Source organism: Drosophila subpulchrella, chromosome 2L (assembly GCF_014743375.2).
Source record: "Drosophila subpulchrella strain 33 F10 #4 breed RU33 chromosome 2L, RU_Dsub_v1.1 Primary Assembly, whole genome shotgun sequence".
In the NCBI taxonomy this organism is placed as follows: domain Eukaryota; kingdom Metazoa; phylum Arthropoda; class Insecta; order Diptera; family Drosophilidae; genus Drosophila; species Drosophila subpulchrella.
Genome location: NC_050610.1, coordinates 21,402,806 through 21,425,487, shown reverse-complemented (window position 1 = coordinate 21,425,487; position 22,682 = coordinate 21,402,806). Strand labels below are relative to the sequence as shown.

At 38.9% G+C, this 22,682-nt stretch overlaps 1 protein-coding gene across 13 annotated transcripts; it reads left to right on the top strand.

The window, feature by feature from the left end:
• Positions 1–156: 156 nt before the first annotated feature.
• LOC119546262 (vascular endothelial growth factor receptor 1) lies at positions 157–22,675 on the top strand. 13 transcript variants are annotated; one of them, XM_037852423.1, is made up of 19 exons: positions 157–336; positions 11,677–11,871; positions 13,354–13,874; positions 14,807–14,981; positions 15,469–15,672; positions 16,093–16,241; positions 16,308–16,491; positions 16,816–17,285; positions 17,716–17,742; positions 17,809–18,118; positions 18,187–18,636; positions 18,834–19,313; positions 19,397–19,556; positions 19,917–20,146; positions 20,689–20,958; positions 21,026–21,275; positions 21,334–21,406; positions 21,468–21,618; positions 21,729–22,675. In XM_037852423.1, exons 2-19 carry the CDS (start codon positions 11,802–11,804, stop codon positions 22,304–22,306), a joined length of 4,752 nt encoding a protein of 1,583 aa, XP_037708351.1. In that variant the 5' UTR covers positions 157–336; positions 11,677–11,801; the 3' UTR covers positions 22,307–22,675. The 13 variants fall into 13 exon arrangements, with proteins under 13 accessions (XP_037708351.1, XP_037708357.1, XP_037708352.1 ...); XM_037852429.1 differs by having other exon boundaries at positions 14,807–14,963; positions 21,879–22,306; XM_037852424.1 differs by having other exon boundaries at positions 14,807–14,963; positions 21,729–22,306.
• Positions 22,676–22,682: the final 7 nt, after the last annotated feature.

Below are 22,682 nucleotides of genomic sequence, written 5' to 3'. Positions count from 1 at the left end.
TTCCCAAATTTAGTACTGCAACCGGAAATTTCGGCAGCACTGGCGTCATCTTTTTCAAACAGTCTGGCCGCATGGGTCTTTTTCCAAGCGATACGGCATCGCCATTCGGCAGCGTGACTCCATTCAATTTTTAGCTCGTTATTTAGTTCGCGTTAACTTTTCGAGCTGTTCAGACGTCAGAGCGGAATACCATTATATCGCGGGCTTTCAACTCGTTTAGTACGGTGGCAAACTGTTCAAACTTTGCCGACAACGCAGTATATTTGCTGTATTTTTTTTAACAGCCGCCAATATAAAAGTCCCCCACGCAAGAAGTGTTAAACAAAAATCCACAACGTAAGCGATAATTTTGGATGGTTAAAATATATAATATCGTATGATATCTAACCGAAACCAAATCGTGCCGTACATATATAAATAAGTGATGCATCAAAGGTGCTAAGAAAATGAATCCGCACTCGAAAGTTTAGTTATCGATGAGAGAGAACGAGAACCCACACCTTGGCAAAAGTATAAAAACAAACACAGATACGGAACCCCAATAAGCATACGACTTCGAATACAAATACAGCAACAGGTGTTTGACAAGAGTTCCGAGTGATATTGAATTGTAATCCCCAAAATCGAATTGCTCACCTCAATGCAATTTCCAGAACCCCCAAAAAAGTCACAGTGCATATATAGCATAAGGCCATATATATATGTTTAATCAATATATGTTTACTATCTATTATCGCTGACCTTTTTAGCAGTGTGTGTTTGTGTGTGCGTGGTATTATCAAAGCCTGGTGTTTTTTTCATTGATAAGTGTTGGGTATACAAATATGTGCATGTTGAATACGTCAACGGCATTCCAAGTAAACGAGACTACAAACACCGGAGTCAGGTATTCAAAATCGTGATTCATCGACGATCGTGACTGTAATTGTTGTTGCCAAGCTGCTGCGGTAAAACGGTAGACTGCGTAAGACTATGAAATATTGGTAAACCTAAGATTTACCTATTACTCATTCTGTTATTCCACAAAATGTTATAAAAAAAAAGGAAGAGTTCACCTTTCTTTTGTTTAACCTGGCCAGCTGAGTTTGTGGAGTATGTATGGTGATATCTATATAGCCAACTTCTTAAACCGGTTCTTCCATTCGGTTTCTTGACCAAACCGAAAACTGTTGATACATTTCCCCCAACGTGACTCAGGATCGGAGATCGGATACAGAAGTTCCGATCGAATCAAAGGCCCATTATTCATTGCCTCCAATTGGGCCACTGCAATTGCTCGTTGTGCTGTGCCCAATTTGTTTATTAAAGACAGACCTCCCATTTCACACTGCTCCATTTATCTTTGACCACTTCAAAAGGCTGGCCAGGCTGTTAATTGTCCGTCAATCACTTTTCCGCACTGGAGTCGAGTGGTAAATAAGGGAAAAACTTCCAGGAGTCCGGTGCTTGAGCCATAAAAATGTCAGCAGAAATGGCCAGCATAAATATTTACCGAAATGTAAGGTCTTACAACTGTTGTTATAAGCCAGAAAAATCAATTGTTACAAGCGGTTCTTGGAAATTGTGCTACTCACATTGCTACTTAATAAGTGAACACTTGCACCTCTTTTTCACACCTTTCCATTATGCACATGGCACATTAATCAGACAGAGCTTATGGCCAACTATCCAAGTATCCAAGTATCCAGGTATCCACGAGATACGCGCACCCCCCGTTGGTGTCAAATTAAAGTTACTTTACGGCAGTTGATTATGCTGAAGTATGGGGTTCCATTACGAATAAATTACTTGTTCTGCACCGGGAAAAATAAACAATGGTAAATCTAGAAAATAGAAAACCATTACAGTGATCAATCACATCATTAGTCAGTTTTTCATCAGAAATAAGGGTCCTAGATACAACAAAAGATACTTCACAGTACTCAAAAAAAACATGACAATGGCAAATGCGTCTAGCGATTGTGAAATCTCTATAGAAAATTAATACAACTGATATGTTCAAAATAAAATCTATAATCTCTAGGGGCTTCAAAATCCCCAGACATTTAGACTTCCGTTCATAAAAAGATTATTGTGCCACTTGATCTTATGAAATTTGGCTTTGATTTGTATAGAAAGATAATGTCCTATACTTATTTTTATATATTATATATTATGTTATATATATATAGTATAAATTATATGAAATAAAATCTTTATAATATTTAAAGACAGAAGATCAGAGATGTATACATACGCTTATAAAAAAATATTATAGCCACATAATCTTATGAGTTTTTGGTTTGATTTGTACTAGAACAAACAGATAGGTATGAAATAAAATCATTTTAATTAGGAGTCACAGAGATTGAGACTGACACATTATTTGTTGTACAAGAAAAAGTTACGATTCTTTTATTTGTTTTTTATATATTACTTAATTTAACTGATAATCTTTAATGGCTAAATGGCCGTCATAAAAAATTAATTTGTGCCACATGATTTTTGAGTTTTTCCCTTGATTTGTATAGGATAAAAAGTCTAGGTTCTTCTAATAAGTAAGTTTTAATACCATGTATATATTAGAAACTTAACAAAGTTTCGGGCTTAAGCTGAGGGAGTTTTAAGGTAAAGCACTAGATAAGCCCCCCAACTCCTTGGTCGAATTGGAGCATAAATAACCATTTGAGATAATATCTGTTTAATTGAATTTGCCGGTTACCAATGGCCATAAATAAAAGCCATTCGGTGCACAATCTCCGCCAGTCTCGGCCAACATTGAACACGTTTTCACGCCGCTTTGTGCGGTTTGTTTGGGTTTGGCATTCTATGAATGGACACCTTCGACTCTTTACATCCGCTGCTGTCTGTGTCAGAACATAAATAATAAATATTTTTGGCCAGGCCATTGGAGCTGTCTGCATGGCAAAGTGGTTAAAGTAAGCGTTTAACGTTGGCCCGGCCATAAATCTTGGGAAAATGGCAAGGCAGTCTCTTGAATTTCACCTGAGCCCTATATTAGATACCAACTACTGCAAAATGGCAATAAAACTGCAATGTAAAATAAAAAGCATTTTACCCAATCATGTCCAACCAAGAAATGCATTCAGTAAACAAAATAAAACATCGAGCCAGTTTCCTCGATGTTTTGAGGTCAGGGCAAGGCACGAAATGAGCTATATACTTTGGCTATATTTATTTATTAATCGGGCGAAACCCAAAACAAACAAATTAAACACTTGTCGGCTATTAAGTGAACGCATATAACATTTCTATATATTTTTCTGCAACAGCTGGTCAACAACTTGTTGTCGCCACGCGTTGTAGTTGTATAATATGTGGGCAGAGTGCCAGCTATTCAATTTCACTGGCACTGTTCATGGAAAATAAAAGAAATCATTTTTCCCTAGACCTATATAAGGCAGGGGATTAAGGGTTACACAATAAGCTAACTAAACTAAACAAAAAAGTTTCCCAAATGACTCAGCTAAGAGATACATTACCTGCTCTCTGGCAATTTCACTTTTATTTCATGTGACTTTCTTTGCGGGTTATGCAAAAGGTTGGGTAATTAATTTCGCTGCTAGTGCTAAAGTATTATTCAACGACCGGTGGAAAAGGGTAGAAAATATATATCTATGTCTTATCATAACGCCTTTAAAGAGTGGTAAAGATAGGAAGTTGCGAAACTGCGATAAGGTTCGTGGTGATAATCGGTATCAGTATCTGCAAGATAAAGTATCTTAAAGCGCGCCCGCAGCTCGGCAACAGTATGTTTATAAGGGCTGACTTTATCATGCAGCTTCTCGGGTATTGGCCACCGATTTTCTCCACTCGTTCTTCAGTTCCAGTTGCAAATTTATCAAGACTTCACTTTTGTTTGTCTCTCCAATGTTGTTTATGCATTTGTCTTGCAGATTAGCCGACTGCAGACTGCCTGCTGCTATCGCCTCAAAAATGCATTAGATCTGGGTACAGAAGCCCGTATTTCTATGTCTCAGCTGGGAATGTAACGTGGGCGGTGGGCGGTGGGCGTGGCTGACAGCACTACAAAAGATAGAGCCAACACATAAATTGCAAAACTCGCTCTTGTTTGTGGGCGGAATTCACAGCGGGAGCTGCACTTGCCCAAAAAAAATAAAACAGAAACACAAAAAATTGTCAATAAAAAAACAGAGGGGCGGAGACTATTACTGAAACCATATATCAATTAATTAGAGTCCGACAAGAGACATTAAACAAGATGTTCCACCAGCAAGTGACCTCGATCTTATGGCGATGGCGCCAAAATGTCTGCTTAATTAATCAAGTCCAGATCTATTAATTCTCCGCACTTTGGTTAACAAATCACCTTGGAACTGTTATCAGCTTTTATTGGTTTTATTGAAGTAATAAGTCTGCTGTAAAACATTTTCTGAAGAACGTTTACCCATTTTACAGAAGGAATTTGTAGTATTCATTTTTATAGCACACTTGGACTTGAGTTAAATGTAATGTACCTAATCTGTTGAGTATTCGGTTCCAAATTTAGTTTTCCGGAGAGCTTTTATTTAAATGCTTTATTATAAATATTAATAATAATACATTTTTCAATTTTAAGAAATTAGGATATATTTTAGGATATATATTATTATATTACCACGGAACACTCTTCAGATTTTCACGGATTTATTAAAGTAATCTCTGCTGAAACACATTTTCTGAAGAACTCTTACACATTTTTGGGTAGAAATGTATGGCGTACATATATTTTTATATCGCACTTAGACCCTTTATGTTGCTAATTTGTTGAGCATACGCTTCTTAAATTATATTTCCAGCGACAATTTCATTTAATTGTTTATTCTTCAATTTATGGTAATTGAAAAACCGGTCAATTTGTCAATTTTGTTCAATTAGGCGAGGCAAACAAAGCTTTTATTATAAATTATGTCACGCCAAAACTTTGTGGAAAGTTATTTTCTCTCCTTGTGAAAGAAATAAGTTGCACTGCCTGAGTTTCTGCTATTTTAGATTCCCAAAAACTTTGCTTACCCCCACCATTTCTCATGTCATCCTCGGGATCATTAGCGTTCCCGGTTAGCTCACGCCTACTTATGGACATTTGGCTGCCCAGGGAAAGCCTCTTGGTTAATGAAATTAGCTGGCATTCCCTGTAATGAAACATTACCATGTCACCATTGCCCCCATCTGCCATTAAAAGACACGCAAACTAAGCCAAAGTCGCGTCATTATGCAGAATGATTTGGTTTGGGCCAAAAAAGCGAGAGTTGGTTAAACCCCCACACGGTGTTTTTCTATTTTTTAAGCCTGGGTGGGCAGATTGGGCCTAGATCTCGATAGCAAAAATGTTAACCGATGGCTGGCAATTGACAAATAGTTTGATTTACGAGGCAGCAAATCTCAGCTTGGCCCAAATTGCAAATTTCCATTTGGCTGCGTGGCGCTTTTTTGAATTTTAATGAACCAAACCCCACCAAAGACCCCTTTTCCAGGCAGACTGCAGATGCATAGAAATATTTCCTGATATTTTCGGTGTGTTTTCCTCGGGGTTTTCTGCTCATTATTTTGGCCAACAGCCAGCGGCATGTTTGCAATTGCATTCACAATCGCAGAATTCGTGTACGACCAAACTTTCCATTAAGTTGTTGCGGGCAAAATTTCAATTGAAATGGAAAACAAAGGCGGCTGGATAATAAAAACACTTGACTTTAGCAGCAAACGCAAAGGTCAACGGGGGAAAATCAAATAAAGCCCAGGAAAACTCAGGCAAAAGAGTCGTAAATTTTCCTGGGTCGCAAGGAAAAACCAAAGGTAATCCAGAGAAAGAGACAAACACTTTTTCTCGACTCCAGATAATTGCAGAAATAAACGCTGAGTTGTTGCCCATAGAAAAAACAATTTGAGGAAAGGAGTTCCAAATTAAAATGGACCGAGGTGGAAAGCCAGAGGAACATTTTCCCAATGACGAGGGTCGGCATTTGGAGGCCAGACACGTAGAATGGAAAATTTCGGAGTGTAGGAGCGTGAACCGCAGACGGGAAAACACGTGACAGAAAACCACAAAAACCAAAGAGAAACCCAACCAAAAAAAAACAAAAAATCTCGATATGAATCTGTTGCACATGCAACCAGTGAAAAGCAAGAGTTGAGCAACTTTTTCATTTATTGGCCATAAAGAACCAAAAGATTTTCCGGCCAAACGTTAAACTGTCAAAAGTTTGGACGTAAAAAATGCTGGATTCTTTTTCCCATTTTTTTTTTTGGCTGGAAAAACATGGAACTAATAAGAATGTTGTGTGTTTATGGTGGCAAAACATGAAATGGCCAGCTATTTTTTATGGCAAAAACGCATGAAAGAGTTTTCTTGTCTCCCCATAAATAAACATTGGGTCACTGCATAAATTCACTTCTAAAGTGTGCTTAAGTTTATCACTTGTTTCTAAGAACGAAATTCTTAAGTATAAATAAAAGTGGGAAATCACCAAAGACTGCAGTGAGTAATGCTAGATCTAGATTTTAAAAACCATTGGCGATAACTGTAGATTTATATTTTTTATAACAGTAGTGCTAGCATATCTGAGTTCTAAAAATAGAATTTTAAGATATGAAAAATACTTCGGGTAGTGAAATGAGTAGAGCCTGCGTCAAAAGTTAGAATCACTCAACTCAAGTTATGATCAACAATACTTATTATTAGGTTTTTAAAATTTATTTATCTCTGTTTATTTGGTACTTGCCTTATTTATATTAGTTAGTTTTTTCTAAAACAAAAAACCACAACTTTAATATCAAGGAACAATAAAATAAGACAACCGCAATAGGTATAGGATCTACTTCTTTAATTTTTTCCCTTGTATAATTATACAAATATTTTTTCATTAATACTTATAGACTTATACTTATACTTATAGATTATTAAAATGTTTATTTTTTTTTTTAAACAATTACATTTTGTATTACCTTGTAAGCACCCTAAATGCCTTTCAACGACTACTTCCTTGAATAATACTTTATTTACGTTCTGCCGCAAGATCACTTCTTGAAAACAAAAGATTTCGCAATAAGTGTTCGATCAATGCAATGCAATGATGATAATGCAAGGAGACAATTGCTCTCAAGGAAAGTTCTCCCCTTACAAAGGCAGTCAGTCAACCGGTTTGCGTACTATATAATAATTACTATATAACCGTAGAATACACATTTGAATATTACGCACAGATAAATATAACCGAAGGTGTTTGTTTGCTGGGTTTGAGGCATTTTAATTAGTACGCAAATCTTGTCACTTATGTAAACAAATTTACATGGGGGCCCCTGAAACGAAAACGTGAATGCAAACGTCACACATGAGTGACCATGGAGGTAGGGCAAGCAAGTGGGAAGGGGATCATTAAATGGGGGGACATCGGCGAATGAATGAACGAATTAAGGCGACGCCACTCGACCATGCAATGACGTCATTCTTCGATATTTATTATAAGTCGTATAATGAAGGCCGTAAACGTTTGTCTGATAAACATATGTTAAATATCGATATGGGTCTCGCTACTCTGGAATTCTAGAGTGACTAAAATGGTGCGAATGTTTTATTAATTAATACCATTTGTTTTCTGACATAAGTACTTTAGCTATTCAGAAATCTGAGAGAGTGTGAAGAAAAATGCAATAGAGAAAAGTCTTAGTAATACGACTTGGCAATTATGGGGAAAATGTGTTTTCTTTTCTTCAAGACAGATGAAAAGTTCTAACAAATTCCAATGATACACTGACAAAATATTTATATATTGCTGGATATTAAATTAAATATTTTCCTTTCCAGCTTAAATGTTATTTTTTAAGTTTTTTGATCTCAATTAATCTTTTCCCATGACCCATTTAAATCAATTCCTTAGTTATATATAAACAATGATATTTTTATGATCTACACAAAAATGGATAATAAGCTGAGAAGTGGAACAATCGGGTTATGGTTGCCCACCTAAAATGACTAAGTGCAGAAGTGTGTACTCAAGATAGGGATCCCCATCCCGAACCCTGCATTACCCTCCTGCCCACTGGCCTCATTATGTTCGGGCTAATTGCACGACCTGCGCTCCGTGGGCTGCGAAAAAAACAATCAGAGGAATATCAGAGCTGAAAAGAGGATTTGCCTGCAGCTGGGACTGCAATTAGGGCGCCCAGTAATTTGCGTCACGGGCACGTGAGGAACTTAAAAAACTGCAGGAGGAATGTTGCCCAGATATAAATAGCCGCAATCGGGGATGAAGAAAAGTGCCACAGCCCATGGACGCCCTTGAAAATGGCAAAGTGGGCGTGTCGCCATGACAACATGCATTCCAACCGCAACACAAAGCAGTGCACAGAAAAAAACAGATGGATTTGGAATGGAAATTAAAATCATTAAAAAAAAATCAGGGTTCAATACCCACTGCTGACCCATTAATTTTTTTTCATTTTTAATATGTGAGTTTAAACTTAAAGATTCAATAATAATAACTTATATTTTTAAATATATTATTATAATAATGTATTTTTTAATATATTAAATAATAAGTCAGGGTTCAATTCCCACTGCTGATCTATTTTTTTTTTCATTTTTAATATGTGAGTAAAAGTTTGAAGGTTTAATAATATTAACTTATTTCTTTAAATATATTATTTTAATTAAACTGTATGAGATGATAGTACATTTTTTTTAGTGTTTAAAGTGACTGGCAGAAAAAGGAGTTGCAAAAGTGGCAAGTTCCCCTCGTCAAAGTCAAAGATATTGCTGACCAGATACTTTTTACCAGACACATTTGATAGGCTGTCGGCTACTGAGTATGGAGTTTCTAGGAATTTGTGATGCAAATCCGGTCAGTTATAAATGTTTGCTTAAGATATTTTTCTAAAACGGAAGCTATTGAAAGAAATGGATAAGAAATGGAAAATATTACAGTCAACTTAAAAAAACCCAAAGGCGAAATATATCAAAAATATTCTATTTATACATTTTTGTTTCATAATAAGTAATACATTTTTTTTTACTTTCAAAGTAAAAGCTGCTAGAAAATCTTATTCAAAATGTGTTAGATTGATTTTCAAGTACTTAAATAAAAGGAAAGAGTATTCCGCATAGTATCTTCTTACTTTCCCACCTTTTCATCGGGCCATTAGCTACTCCTCACTGGTGATTAGCGACCGAGGCAATATTTGCCAGCTGATTGCGTTTAATCCGCAATGCTCATGTGGTCTGCAGATGTGGGCCAGGTGAAAACCAGAGCATTTTCAATTAGCCAATAAAACGGGCTGGGAGCTGACCTCGAGTCACGGCAGTGACAAAGATGAATGGCTTTACTTGCCGACCAACTGAACAGGCAATTAGCCACAACAAGTCGTCTAGGCCAAAATGTCATCACGAAGGCGCTGAAGGAGTGCCCTCTCAAAGTTTGCCAGCAAATTAAATTCCAGTTTATTGATGTCAGGCGAGAAGTCGGGACACTTGTTGTCTCTGGACAAAGAGGGATTACATTTTTACGACACCACCGCGGAAGTGGCCCATCAGAAGCCATCTCGTTGGCTCTAATTGCCGGCAAACGATGGCGCCGGTTAGTCACACAGAAAAAATACTATTACTTTTAAAGGATTAACGTAGAAAAATTGTAATACTTTTTAAAATTTCTTAAACGATAGTTAATTCTATTTAAAAGTATTATAATTAAAAGTATAGTTAAAATTTCATTTCTTATGAAATATAATCAAATACTTTAAAAGGATTAAAGTAATAAAATTGAAAAAAATTTTGTAAACAAATTTTAATCGATAGTTTTTTCCAAATATGGGATTATACAGAAATCACACAAGTTATTCCAAAAAATACACTATAGATTAAATTCCATTTCTAATGAAATATAATCAAACCAAATTTATGGCAAATTCTCAGAAAAAGATCGTAATATTTGAACGAAGTGAAGCTCGTTTTCTCATTTGCAGATTAAAATCCAAGCACTGGGGTTGTAGCACTATGTTTCTTTAAAATATAAAAACCAAGCTGACATGATAAGTATATATACATACATACATATATGTTATCAGCATAAAAAATGTGAAACATAACAAAAGCAATGGCAATCTTAGGTCAGTCGAACTTTACATACTCTTGCCGTTATAAGAACAAAATATAAAAATATAGTATGACCTACATTATGTAGAACATATAATTCTTGGTGTATATGTTAAAAAAATCTATTTGTGTGAATGGGTCCCTATGATAAAAAGGTATAATTTCTATTTTCTTTTGAGGGAACACTTTGAAATATACTTTCCATCATTGAATTTCAAGCTGCTGAATAAAATGATAAGACCTCTGCAAGGGAACAAAAAATGTCTATTTCAATTTGGGAACCATGGTGTTTATTTTTTTATTTTTATTAATATTCCGATTGTCTCTAAAATACTTACAGGATAAAATCGTTTAGTTTCTACACATTTTTAACAAAGAAGTCTGTTTTGAGGGAACGCACAAGTTTTTTAAATAACTTATAACTTTATTTGAAACTTCTGGAAAATGGTAAAATCCCTGCAAGGGTACACGAAATTTTTATAACAATAAGGGAGCCATGGTGGTAATGTTTTTATTTTTATTAAAATTCCGTTCGTCCCTATAAGAACTTTAGGATAAAAACGTTTATTACTATCTACACATTTTTTAAAAAAGAATTCTGAGGGAACACTTTAAGATATACTCTCCATCGCGAAATTTAAGGCTTTTGAATAAAATGATAAAACCTCTGAGAGGGTACCAAAACTTTGTATAACAATGTGGGAACCATGGAATTGGAGTTTATGTTTTTATTTTTATATTTTTTTTGGCCGTGTGGCCAATGGCTAGTCAACTTGTTTAATTGTGCATGTCCCGATGTCATTTGGTGACTTAGACTGGCTCATCGTGTGTGACAGTGAGTTATGACCACGTGGATGACCTGTTGCCCCATTCGTAGGTGTGGCCCACCCCCTTCCCCCTTTCTTTCCACCCCTTCCCCTCCCCCAAATGACTTATCATCCGGAAACTGTCATTTCAGAAATGCGGATATGACACCAAAAAACAAAAATAATGAAGAAATGTCTTGTGCATTGTATTGTTGGTGTTGTTTATGCGTGAGCATAATATCTGGTAGACATACAAAATGGTTTTCTCTTATTAAATTATCGGCTCTGAATGAACTGCAGAGCCCATACAGAAGTGCTTATCGCTGCTTCACGCCGACAATCCAGCGAAAAGCTTTATTCTTTCTCGAATCGTTGGGCTGTTCGCTTGTGTATGAGAATCGGATTGAAGTAGAAAACAAAACAAAAATCACAAAAAAATAGTATTTATATTCATAAAAAATATAACATTCTTACGATTAAGAGGGCAACACAAAAATAACGAAAACAAAAAAGAATTCATAAATTAAAAAAATTAAAAGTATCAAACGAAGCACAATTGAATTTCTATTTAAGTTGAAAATGCCTTTATTATAAACATTATTTCTATATACATTAAATCTATCAACAATAAGTGAGCATTGTATGTGATTCATTATTTATTTTCGTAAAAACACGTAAGCCGCAACAGAACGTTAAAACAATATAGATAAATATTTAAAAAAGACTCCCAAATATCTTTTTAAAACGTAATAAATCACATCTTCAACGAACTTTTGTTTTTTACAGTGCAACGCTAAGTGTCTACCAGCGTGACCATGGCATTACTTTGCCAAATGTGTTAAAATTGTGAACATTTAGGAGTATAAAATTAGCAAAAAATCCAACCGGAAAGCAAACAAACGATCTGCCCGATGGCCATACTTATAAGGAGGACTCTGCTGCCGCTGCTCCTGATCGCTTGGATCCCGTGGAGCGATGCAAGTAAGTGGCCTTGGGCAAATCTCATTCAAAAAAACCCATATTTTTAGAGATTCGATTTTATTATGAAGAATTTCCAGGAACTGATAAGGGAAGGCAATAAAAGCACACAATGGCTAACGCTTTCAGTTTGCACAATTAAAAAAAACATATGTACATATCTGGGAATATGCACTGATGTTTATGTGTGGGCGCTTGCTTCCTGTCAACAACAATCTCACATTCTTTATAATTAAATGCACTGAAAAAAGAAAAAAAAAATATCAGGGATAACCTATCTTTAATTGTAAATAATACCCATTTTCCTAGGGAAATTGTTTATACAAAAAAACAACTTAATTAACTGAATTATTACGATCGATCTCACTTTAAGTAATACTTTTTCATTTAATGCACATAAAGAAAATCCTGAAAGCTATAAGCCTATGGAGATTTATAAAATAATTACTGTATATGCAAGAAGACTTAGGATCTCAATGTTAAGTACTCCAAATTATTGTAATAACAAATACTGATATAAAAATAAATTATTATAGCTAGTATTATTTTTCCTCTGTGTGATGATATAGTCTGCTCATCTCCAGGCTTCAACCAGCCCAGACAGATCTCAAAGTTCCAGTCTACAGACACCGCATCGCACTTTGAACCTAGCTTGATAAACCTCCGAATTCTAGACAATACGTGTTCCTTATCTAACTAATTCAAGTGCTTTAATATTAGTTATTGTGATGCTATTTTTATGTACCTACATTTTTTATACAAAAAACATATATACATATATGCATGTAGTGCACGAGGCATCGCAACGAGCATAATATAATACGCCTATCATCAACGCAATTGTTATCGCAGTAAACAAATAATTGATTCCGAGGCAAAGAGGCAAAACAAACTAGTTGAGATGCCACACCAGAGGCGTAGCCATGGGGATACCACCCGATCAATAAACTACGAAACTCGGGATCGGTGAAGGATTGTACAACTGCGCCCATGGCGCTCCCCAGAGGGTCGCTCAACCGCAAATCACTTGAAGCCATTATTATAGCGCCACCAGTGGCTGGGGATATGGTTTTCCAAGGGGGAAACCGGAGGCTACAACCCGGCAATAGATAAAGCGGCAAGTGAAGTGTTCCGTTGTAGGGCATTCGAGCGATCAATGAACAATGTACGAGTACAGTTGACCTTCTGTCAAGCACTGAAAACAATATTGCCATTATAAATTAGGTTCATATTATATCACACAGGGTAAATAATGAGAAATAATATATTGTATTTAAAAAAAGCTTATAAAAACGGTCTATAGACTGTTCAAATATTTAAAGATTTCAGTTGGTGTATTGATATATTTAGAGAGAAAAGGCTTTAAAAAGATAAGGCTAGCTACAAATAAGTAGTATACCTTTATAAAATATCAACTAACAATATTTCCAAAAACTATAAAGGTTATATATTTGATATACAAAATGTTCTCTTTACATTTTCCAGTACCGCTGCAATCGTTCTCTCCGGATCCCGATGATAGCATCGCGAATTGCGGCGGCGAGAATGGAGCTCCCCTGATGACACCCTGCAAGAGCTCCATAATTCTGGAAGCCCAGACAAGCTCCACGCTGAAATGCGAAGGCGAGGATCCGATGGTCTGGTGGACCAGCTCTGTTGATCATGTGCAGGGAACCGCCGGGGATCGGTTTGATAATACAGAGGATCAAGCACGACCATATGGCACCAGCCTAACACTCTTCGAGGTGACGGCCGACGACGTGGGTGCCTATTACTGCGTCAAGGAATCGGAATACAACAAGATCTCGGAGAAGTCGGATGAGGCGATGGTCGAGCTGGTGAACCGGTACCTGGCCAGCTCCATCTACGTGTACGTGAACGACCCAGTTAGCAAATTGGCGCCAACCACCATCTCCATAAAAGCCCTGCAGTACACCGACGTGGTGATACCCTGCAGACCAGCAATGCCCGATACAGAAGTGTGGTTGGAGACCAGCAACGGAGAGGTAAGTGGACGGGAACTTAATTTTTTGAAAGCATAATAAACTGATGATGCAGAGATAGAAGGATTATTTTAGGAGGAAGAATTTTATTATTATATATTCCGAAATTTATAAACAATTGAACGAATATGATTTTTTTATAAGTCTTTTACAACTATGAATGGAATGGAATTTTTGCATACTTTATAAACCATATTTTCTCTTACTTTTCACTTGGATGAAAGGATTTATCCTCAATATTTATCGTCCTATTGAAGAAAGATATTATCTTTTAATGCGTATTTGGAAAAAAACAATCTGTTTTTCATTCATCTAATATTTTTCCATTATTTTTTGCTTTTATCATTTCTTATCATTTTTTAAAGAGTATTTAAAAATCAATCTGTTTTATTGAGGACAAAAAAGTATAATAGTATATAGTATAGTATAATAATCGTATTACATTAGCGATATGTGTAGACTGTAACTGCTTGGCCTTACTGGCATAACCTTTTAACTGATGAATTTCTTTTTCCGGCGCGCAGAACGCACGATGGCTAATCCGATCGAAAGGTCAGATTCAGGGGAGTCCGAAGTTTTTCGAGAGTGTGAAGTACCACCCCAGGTTAGGCTTCACGTTGGGTGTCACAAGCCGAATGGACGGTTACGTATATTGCAATTCGACGGACAATTTTAAACTGATAGACGTTTTATACGCAGAGAGTACGTCACAGTTTGTTTTTGCATATTAATTTGTAGTTACGCCCTTATGATCCAAAAATGTATATACTGTACTGTACAGAAAGCCTTAATGTAAGACATATCATTATAGATATTATACCTACCATTATAGCGTAGCATTAACAAACCAGTTCCAAGTCCTTAACTGTATTGATAGGCCGCGTCTTAGGTTTTCATTTTATTACCCGATTTCTGACCCATTTGCCTCTGCGCAGAAATATTCCAGCACATCTGTGGGTCGATACGATCCGAAAAGGGGATTCACCATCGAAATCCGCAGCATCACGGATGGCGGCGAATACTACTGTCGACCCAGTCCGCCCTTCCCGCACAACGAAGAGGAGTATACCAGCGTAGAAGTGCATTTTATTGGTAACAGTCACATTGATAGTGAGTTTTTGCACCCCAAAGTTTGTGATTTGTGATTTCCGTCTATACATGTCGTAAATATTGCTTTATCTTTTTGGAATCGATCATTTGAAGCGGTTAAGGTTTTGGTTTTTAGAGGCCGAGGTTCTTATCTATGCTTCTACCTATTCTCTTCGAAATTCATGCCTTTAACACACTCTATAGCCAATATACAAAATTTGAATGCACTCAAGTTTTTAACGCACTTAATAAAATGAAGTAGGTTACTATATTTGGCTACCAAATCTCAATTGGTGTTTAATGGTTTTTAAAAATTATGTATCTCTCATTTTTAATTATTTAAACAGTCTTACTGATCACCACTTTCATGAAAGTTTTATAATGTCACTGCTTGCAAGTTATATACATGTGCTAACCTTTGTTCTACCCACTATTCCTTGCTCTTAAATTGAAAAATATTGATTGACTACCCGAACCCATTGTCACGTTAATCTGCTAACTCCTCCAGAAACCGGATTGGAAAGACCCAGTACCAGCCCACCGACATCGGGGGCCATGACTAACATTGGTGATGGCGATGTTACTAACCAATCGTCGGGTAAAATGGTACTAATCAGTGTTGATGGTGATGGAGCTCTATCCTGGGATCGAGTCAGGCGTAGTCCAGCCCGTCTGGCACCGATGAATGCGTCTCCCTCACCCAGACCAGGGAGTAAGTGTTATTGTCCTGGATTTTTTTGATCTATTATGATCTGTGTTTGGTCTGTTGTTGATCTATTGTTGATCTGTTGTTGATCTTTTGTTGATCCTTTGTTGATTATCTGTTTTTGATCTGTTCTTCTGTTCCCTTGTGTTGTCCTGGCTGTGATCATGTTTTGCATCCCTTACCTTCTGGCTTTGTTTCTGATTTTATTTTGATATGGACTTATTTACCTGCTGTAGCTAGCTTATTTGTTACTAATCCCGGCTTACACTTACCACCTAAGTACTGTAAAATCACTAACCCATTTGTGTCCACGTCTATGTCTCACTCTAACCTCCCCCCATCTGCATGAAGCTGTAGCATTGCTGGCCAGTCCCAATCCTTTGCAAAGGGTATCTAATAAAGCTAAACTCTCTACCAATGCCATAGAAAGCGGCAAGCCCCTGCCAAAGCCAGTGATCAAGTCCTCCGTGGATCATCACGTTATCACAGACACCTCCTTCACCCTCGTGTGCGAACAGTCGGCCTTGATTGAGTCATTGTACGAAATTGCCTGGGCAACACCGTCTCGCGATGAGGTCTGTAAAACTGAATACGAAAATGAAATAATAGGTAACACAACCCATCTTTGTGCTCTCCCACAGAATCGCATCAGTATCACCACACCAGAAACCGATCCCAAGACTAGGAACAGCACCCACCAGTTGGGCAGGAGCACTTTGACGGTATTGAACGCCAAACGCACAGATTCCGGCTTATACAAGTGCATAACCACCGATAAAGCCCAAGATAAACAAAACTTTGTCAGCTACATGATTACAGTTTTAGGTGGGTTCAACAACATACAAAATAGTATTTTTAAAAAACGCAGAATGAGGAATTTGGTTTAAAAGCTAGTAATATTTTTTAATTTTTTGAAAAGTTATAGCTTTTTCTACCTAAATCTGATATTGATTCATACAATTTTATCTCCCTTCATTAAAAAAGCAATTAAAAACCTGATTTTTTATAAATAGTCCGTAATACTTATGTAGGTAACAGTGGTTATTGTGCGCCTAACAGCACAATGTTAGCATGTTAGCAAATTTTGCGAAACCGGAGCACGCCTGTTATCAATGTTATGTTAATAGCATATTATCCCGATACCCACAGGACCAAACGAAAGCTACCTGAAAGTGCACGAGCCCTCGGGCCACTACAACGTGCAGGAAATGGCCAACCGCACGATCCAGATGAGGGCCAACTTCGAGGGCTTCCCGACGCCCACCTTCACCTGGATCAAGCCGGACGGATCCGAGGTCCGACAGTCGGAGCACAACTTCAAGATTTTATCCGAGGAGCTGGGCACAATGCTCCAGGTGCTGAATGCCCAGCTGGAGGACAGCGGCACCTACGTCCTGCGGGGCAGCAATACCTTTAAGACCATGAACCTGGAGTACAACGTGAGTGTGATCGACGGTCCGGTCCTGAGCATGGCGGACGTCTACGTCCAGGCGGGATCCGTGGCGCGACTGGAGTGCACTGTCCGCTCCCATCCGCCGGCGCTAGTCACCTTCTTCTTCCGTTCCTGCAGCCTGGAGCCCAGATGGCCCACGTGCTCCGTGATCCAACATAACTTCAGCGTAAGTACCTCGATTAAGTCTGTACTCTTCATTTCGGTATAGGGATTTACTTCAATTTTCTTTTAATATGTGTATACTTTTTATTTTGGTATAAGGTTTTACCTCGGTTCGCTTTATATTATGAATATACTTTTTATTTCGGTATAAGGTTTTACCCCTATTTGCTCTGTATTGTGTGTCATATACTATAAATTCTATAATGCTTTTATTATAATACTTTAAATATTTTGTTGCATACTTTTATACAGCTTTTATATACCTAAAATGACATTTACAAGTAATTTGAGAAGCCTAGTGACTTGTGTGGCCTCCAGGAATATGAAATACCATTTTCTAATAATTTTATAATTAAGTTTATTGTATTTGTATTTGTCATCTTTTAATTGCTTTTTCTGTGTCGTCCCATGGTTTGGTGGTTGTCATTCTGCAGATATCAGAAGAACGGGAGAAATATAAGGTACTATACTTGCTTACAACCTATAGCCTATCCGAATTTACAATCAATCTTTGCCACCACCCACAGTTTCTGACAAAGGCGAGACCCGGAAAACTGAGTGTGGAAAGCATATACGAGGTGTCCTTCCTGCCCACGGAACCGGGAATACTCACCTGCGTGGCCGAGAACAAGGTGAACGGAGAGGAGCGAAGAGCATTGACCAAGGCCCATGTGTTGCTGGGTAATATTTCCGAGAACATGACCATCCATGGCTTCGATAAAAGTCACAAGATCGCCAAAGAGGAATATGTGAACTTCACCTGCGAGGCGTTGGCCTATCACTTTGATGGCAATCTTCAATGGCTCCTCAATGGCGAGGACTTAACCGAGTCCGAACGTAAGACTTTTCTAAATTCATTATTTATTTAATGTAATACTTTAAATTGGTAACACTTTTGCCCATAGGGGTTCGAACTGAAACCAGTCGTACCAACTACTCCTATAGGAGCACCATTCACATAAATTCGATATCTGACAAGGATCAAGGGACCTACGAGTGCCGGGCCTATCACAATGCTAATCAATCTTTATACACCGGTCGCGAGATATCCTTGATCGTCTATGATCCCTTTGCTCCTCAGTGGGTGGACACCAGCCTGAAGGACCACTCGAAAATAAAGCGTAAGTTGGGCCAGGGCGTGGAGCTGGATTGCGCCTCCGATGCGATTCCCTTGGCCAAGGTGCGGTGGTACAAGGATGACAAGGTGCTGACCGAATCGAAGTTTAGAAACATCACAGAAAACGATGCCAAGCTGGTGATCATGTTCCTCTATCCCGGCGACGAAGGCGTCTACAAATGCCAGGTGGAGAACCGGTTGGACAGAATCGAGAGGTCCTTCACGGTGGTTATTACTGGTGAGTGTGACTTTAATATTGGTATTTCAACATTCAGATGTGATTATTTAGGGGAAATAAACGTTTTATAATGATTCATTTAATATACTAGCACCGTTAACTTATATTATAAGGTATCATATCAATGTTAAACTCTCCTTATCTTAACCGATCTTCATAACTCATCCATTTTGTTCTCCTTTTGCAATATTTTATAGATCTCCCCGGCATCAGCATGGCCTGGGTGTGGTTCGGTGTGATACTTTTCCTCATCCTGATCAGCCTGTGCGTCTTCCTGGCCATTCGCTATCAGAAGGAGCACAAACGGCATCTCCAACTGAAGGAAGCCGGCTTGGCCAACTTCGAGACGGGTGCCGTGGGTCACATTAATCCCGACATGACCATGGACGAGCAGGCGGAATTCTTGCCCTACAATCGTAAATTCGAGTTCCCGCGGGAGAAGCTGACGCTGGGCAAGCAACTGGGAGCCGGAGCCTTTGGCGTGGTGCTCAAGGGAGAAGCCATTGGAATCCTCAAGGAGGAGCCCATCACCACGGTGGCGGTCAAGATGGTCAAGCGAACGGCCGACAACGAGGTGGTCAGGGCACTGGTCTCCGAGCTCAAGATAATGGTCCATATGGGCCAGCACTTAAATGTGGTCAATCTCCTGGGAGCCGTCACCAAAAACATTTGCAAACGTTAGTTCTGAGAAATTCGAATAATCATATAATATCAAGATATTCCCAAGATCACTGTTGTAATAATTAATAATTTCTTAAAGGCGAACTCATGGTCATTGTTGAGTACTGTCGCTTTGGCAATATTCAGAACTTCCTTCTGAGGAACAGGAAGTGCTTTATCAATCAAATCAATCCGGACACCGATCACATAGATCCCTCCATCATGACCCAGCGCATTTCCGATAACTTTGACCTGCACCGGTAAGTTTTCACGGTCCTTTAAACTAGTTTATTAACCCCTAAGATAAAAAAAACTTTAAAGTAAACTAACCCTAACATTAGATAACCGTTGTCTTGACTAACTCTTATATTATTTTGATTCTTGGTTTTGGTACTCTTGTGATAAAACTTAACTACCGACTAACTATCAAACAAACACAATCCTCTATGTGATAAACTCTTGCTAAACTTCAAACACACTCACACACACACCAAACACACTGAATGTTGTTGCACCTGTGCTTGTGATCCCGCTCCTGGTTGTGGTCTCCTCCTCTGTGCTCCCCGCTCTATGTGCCTCCCCCTGGGTCCTTGTGGTGGTCACTAAACTCCAACTAACAGCGATGCGAATGGTGGTGGTAGCTTGAAATACGCCGATATCGGTTTCCCGATCCACTCGTACGTCAATGAACCGCACAACAATAACACGCAACCGCCAACTCACCGCAGGAACTCGGACAATGATCCCCGATCGGGCACCCGAGCCGGACGTCCCGGATCCGGAAACGCCACCTACAGCTACGACCGACAGATGGACACCTGTGCCACCGTGATGACCACAGTGCCGGAAGGTAGGTGTCCTACTAGGAGATATCGGAGAAAGCTGTGCTCGTGACCCAGTTTAAAATTTTAAATAATACATATTGGTCTCATAAGAAACCTCTTCCATTTCATCCATTTATACCAGTGGTCATCAGCAGAAGCAGCGGCCTTACGCCATGGGCTAAAAATGTTCTCTGCCGGCGATTTGTATTCTGCTCCTTCCGCTGTTGACCACTGAATTAATCAAAGTACACAGTAATCACAATACTTTATAGAGATTTTATTTATCTTAATTACTATAAAAGAAGGGTCAAAAAAACAAGGAAATATCTCCTGCAGCTTAAACATCTTAAGATAAAAAAAAAAAAAAAAAAAAATAAAAAAAACTCGAAAATAATTCGAAGACTACCGCAAAGTGCTTAAAAATTCGATTTGTTTCTTTTTCCATTTCTTTTTTGCCAATTTTTGGTTATAAATGTTATCAAAGTGGTTTCAAAATGTGATCTACAAGTATATAATCTTAAGCTCATCGTTGTTAAGCAACTGAACTAATCTTATTCAAATTCAACAGATGATCAAATAATGTCCAATAACTCCGTACAACCCGCCTGGCGTTCTAACTACAGGACAGACTCCAACGAGGCAACGACAGTGACCACTGTGGATCTGATCAGTTGGGCTTTCCAGGTGGCCCGCGGCATGGATTACCTGTCCTCCAAGAAGGTGTTGCACGGCGATCTGGCTGCCAGAAATATTCTTCTCTCCGAGAACAATATCGTAAAGATTTGCGACTTTGGTCTGGCTCGATCCATGTATCGAACGGACAACTACAAAAAGACAGGTATATACAAAAATAAGTAAATGGTATACATTCAGATTTGTTTAATATATTTTCCTCCATATATTAGAGAGTGGCAAACTGCCCGTTAAGTGGTTAGCGCTAGAGTCCCTGAGCGATCATGTCTTTAGCACCTACAGCGACGTTTGGTCCTACGGAATTGTCCTGTGGGAGATGTTCTCGCTGGCCAAGGTTCCATATCCGGGCATAGATCCCAACCAGGAGCTGTTCAATAAGCTGAACGATGGCTACCGCATGGAGAAGCCGCCATATGCCAATCAAGAGCTCTACGAGATTATGCTAGAGTGCTGGCGGAAGAAGTGAGTAATGCTTTTTGATTATATTATAATATATAATATGATTTTATTATTATTTTAGTCCTGAAAGCAGACCTTTGTTCCCTGAGCTGGAGCAGCGTTTTGGCAATATGCTGGGCGAAGATGTGGCCAATGTAAGAGGGGTCTTTATAGAATGAGTAAACCAAATGTTATATGTGACCATTTACTTTACAGCACTACCTGGACCTGAATAACCCGTACATGCAAAGCAACATGGAGTACATGAAGACCCAGTCTACGGATTACCTGGGACTGATTGGATCCCCCGATGAGCTAGCACCCGCGGCTCCGCGCTACGTCAATGGACGCGTAGTACCCAAAATCCGTGAGTATTTCTTTTCAGCCATGACCATGGATCAGGTTACTAACTCTGCACTATCACAACCATCCAAACATGCAATTGCACCCATTCGCGCTGGCACACTAACTTCACAGACATCTGTGAGTCGCCGGATGACTACACTCCGATGAATCCGGCGAATACCGAACCCGATGCCGGCACCGCCATATTCTCACCCACGCGCCTTGAAAACGATGGCTCCGAATTTCCGGACTTCTCAAGTGAAACCACTTTCCAATTCCCAGGAGATCGACAGTCTCCCACATTGAGTAACAATCTCAACAGCGGCTCGAGTAAGCCGCTCCGCAAGAAGAATGGTCTTCCGACAGTGGATGCGGCGGATCAGGCTCCGGAGGAGATACCCATGCTGCATCGCCGCTCTACGGGATCGGAGGAGAGTCCGGAGCAGGGCAGGCGCTTCAATCAGGCCCTCAAGCAGCAGTACGTCACTCCGACGCCATCGCCACGCCATCATGTGGAGACGAAACTCAATGGGGAGTCCTCCGAAAGCTATGTGAATGTCAAGCCGCCCAGAAAGAATATACCCGGCAAAACCTCAACCGGTGGTGGGGGTGCTTCTGCTGGGGGTGGCGGTGCCCCCACGGATGCCTTCTCAAATCCCAGCTACCAGCCATTGTCCACCGTCAACGAGAAGCAGCAGCGAAGGTACTAGGATGTCCCAGAGCCATTAGCCTAAGATTAAGACCTCTACACAGCTCAGTTGGAGTTTTAAATTGCATTTAAATTAGTCAATTCTAAACAAAATCATCTGATACATTATTGGCCTTAGGAGAACAGGTTCCTGAAATTATAATACAGCACGATATAATCTTTGAAATTTCAACTCAACTGCTTAGGGGCCTTTAAGATAACAATTCTACCAAGTGGCATTGTTATGATTCTGATATAGACTTAAGACCACCCACACTCACTCCATGTTATATACTATTAATGCCATTTCATGTTTTAATTTAGTCTAGACCTAAGCCTAAACTTATCCATGTAACTGAATGTCTTGTATTTTGTGTGTGCATGTACTTTGGATTACT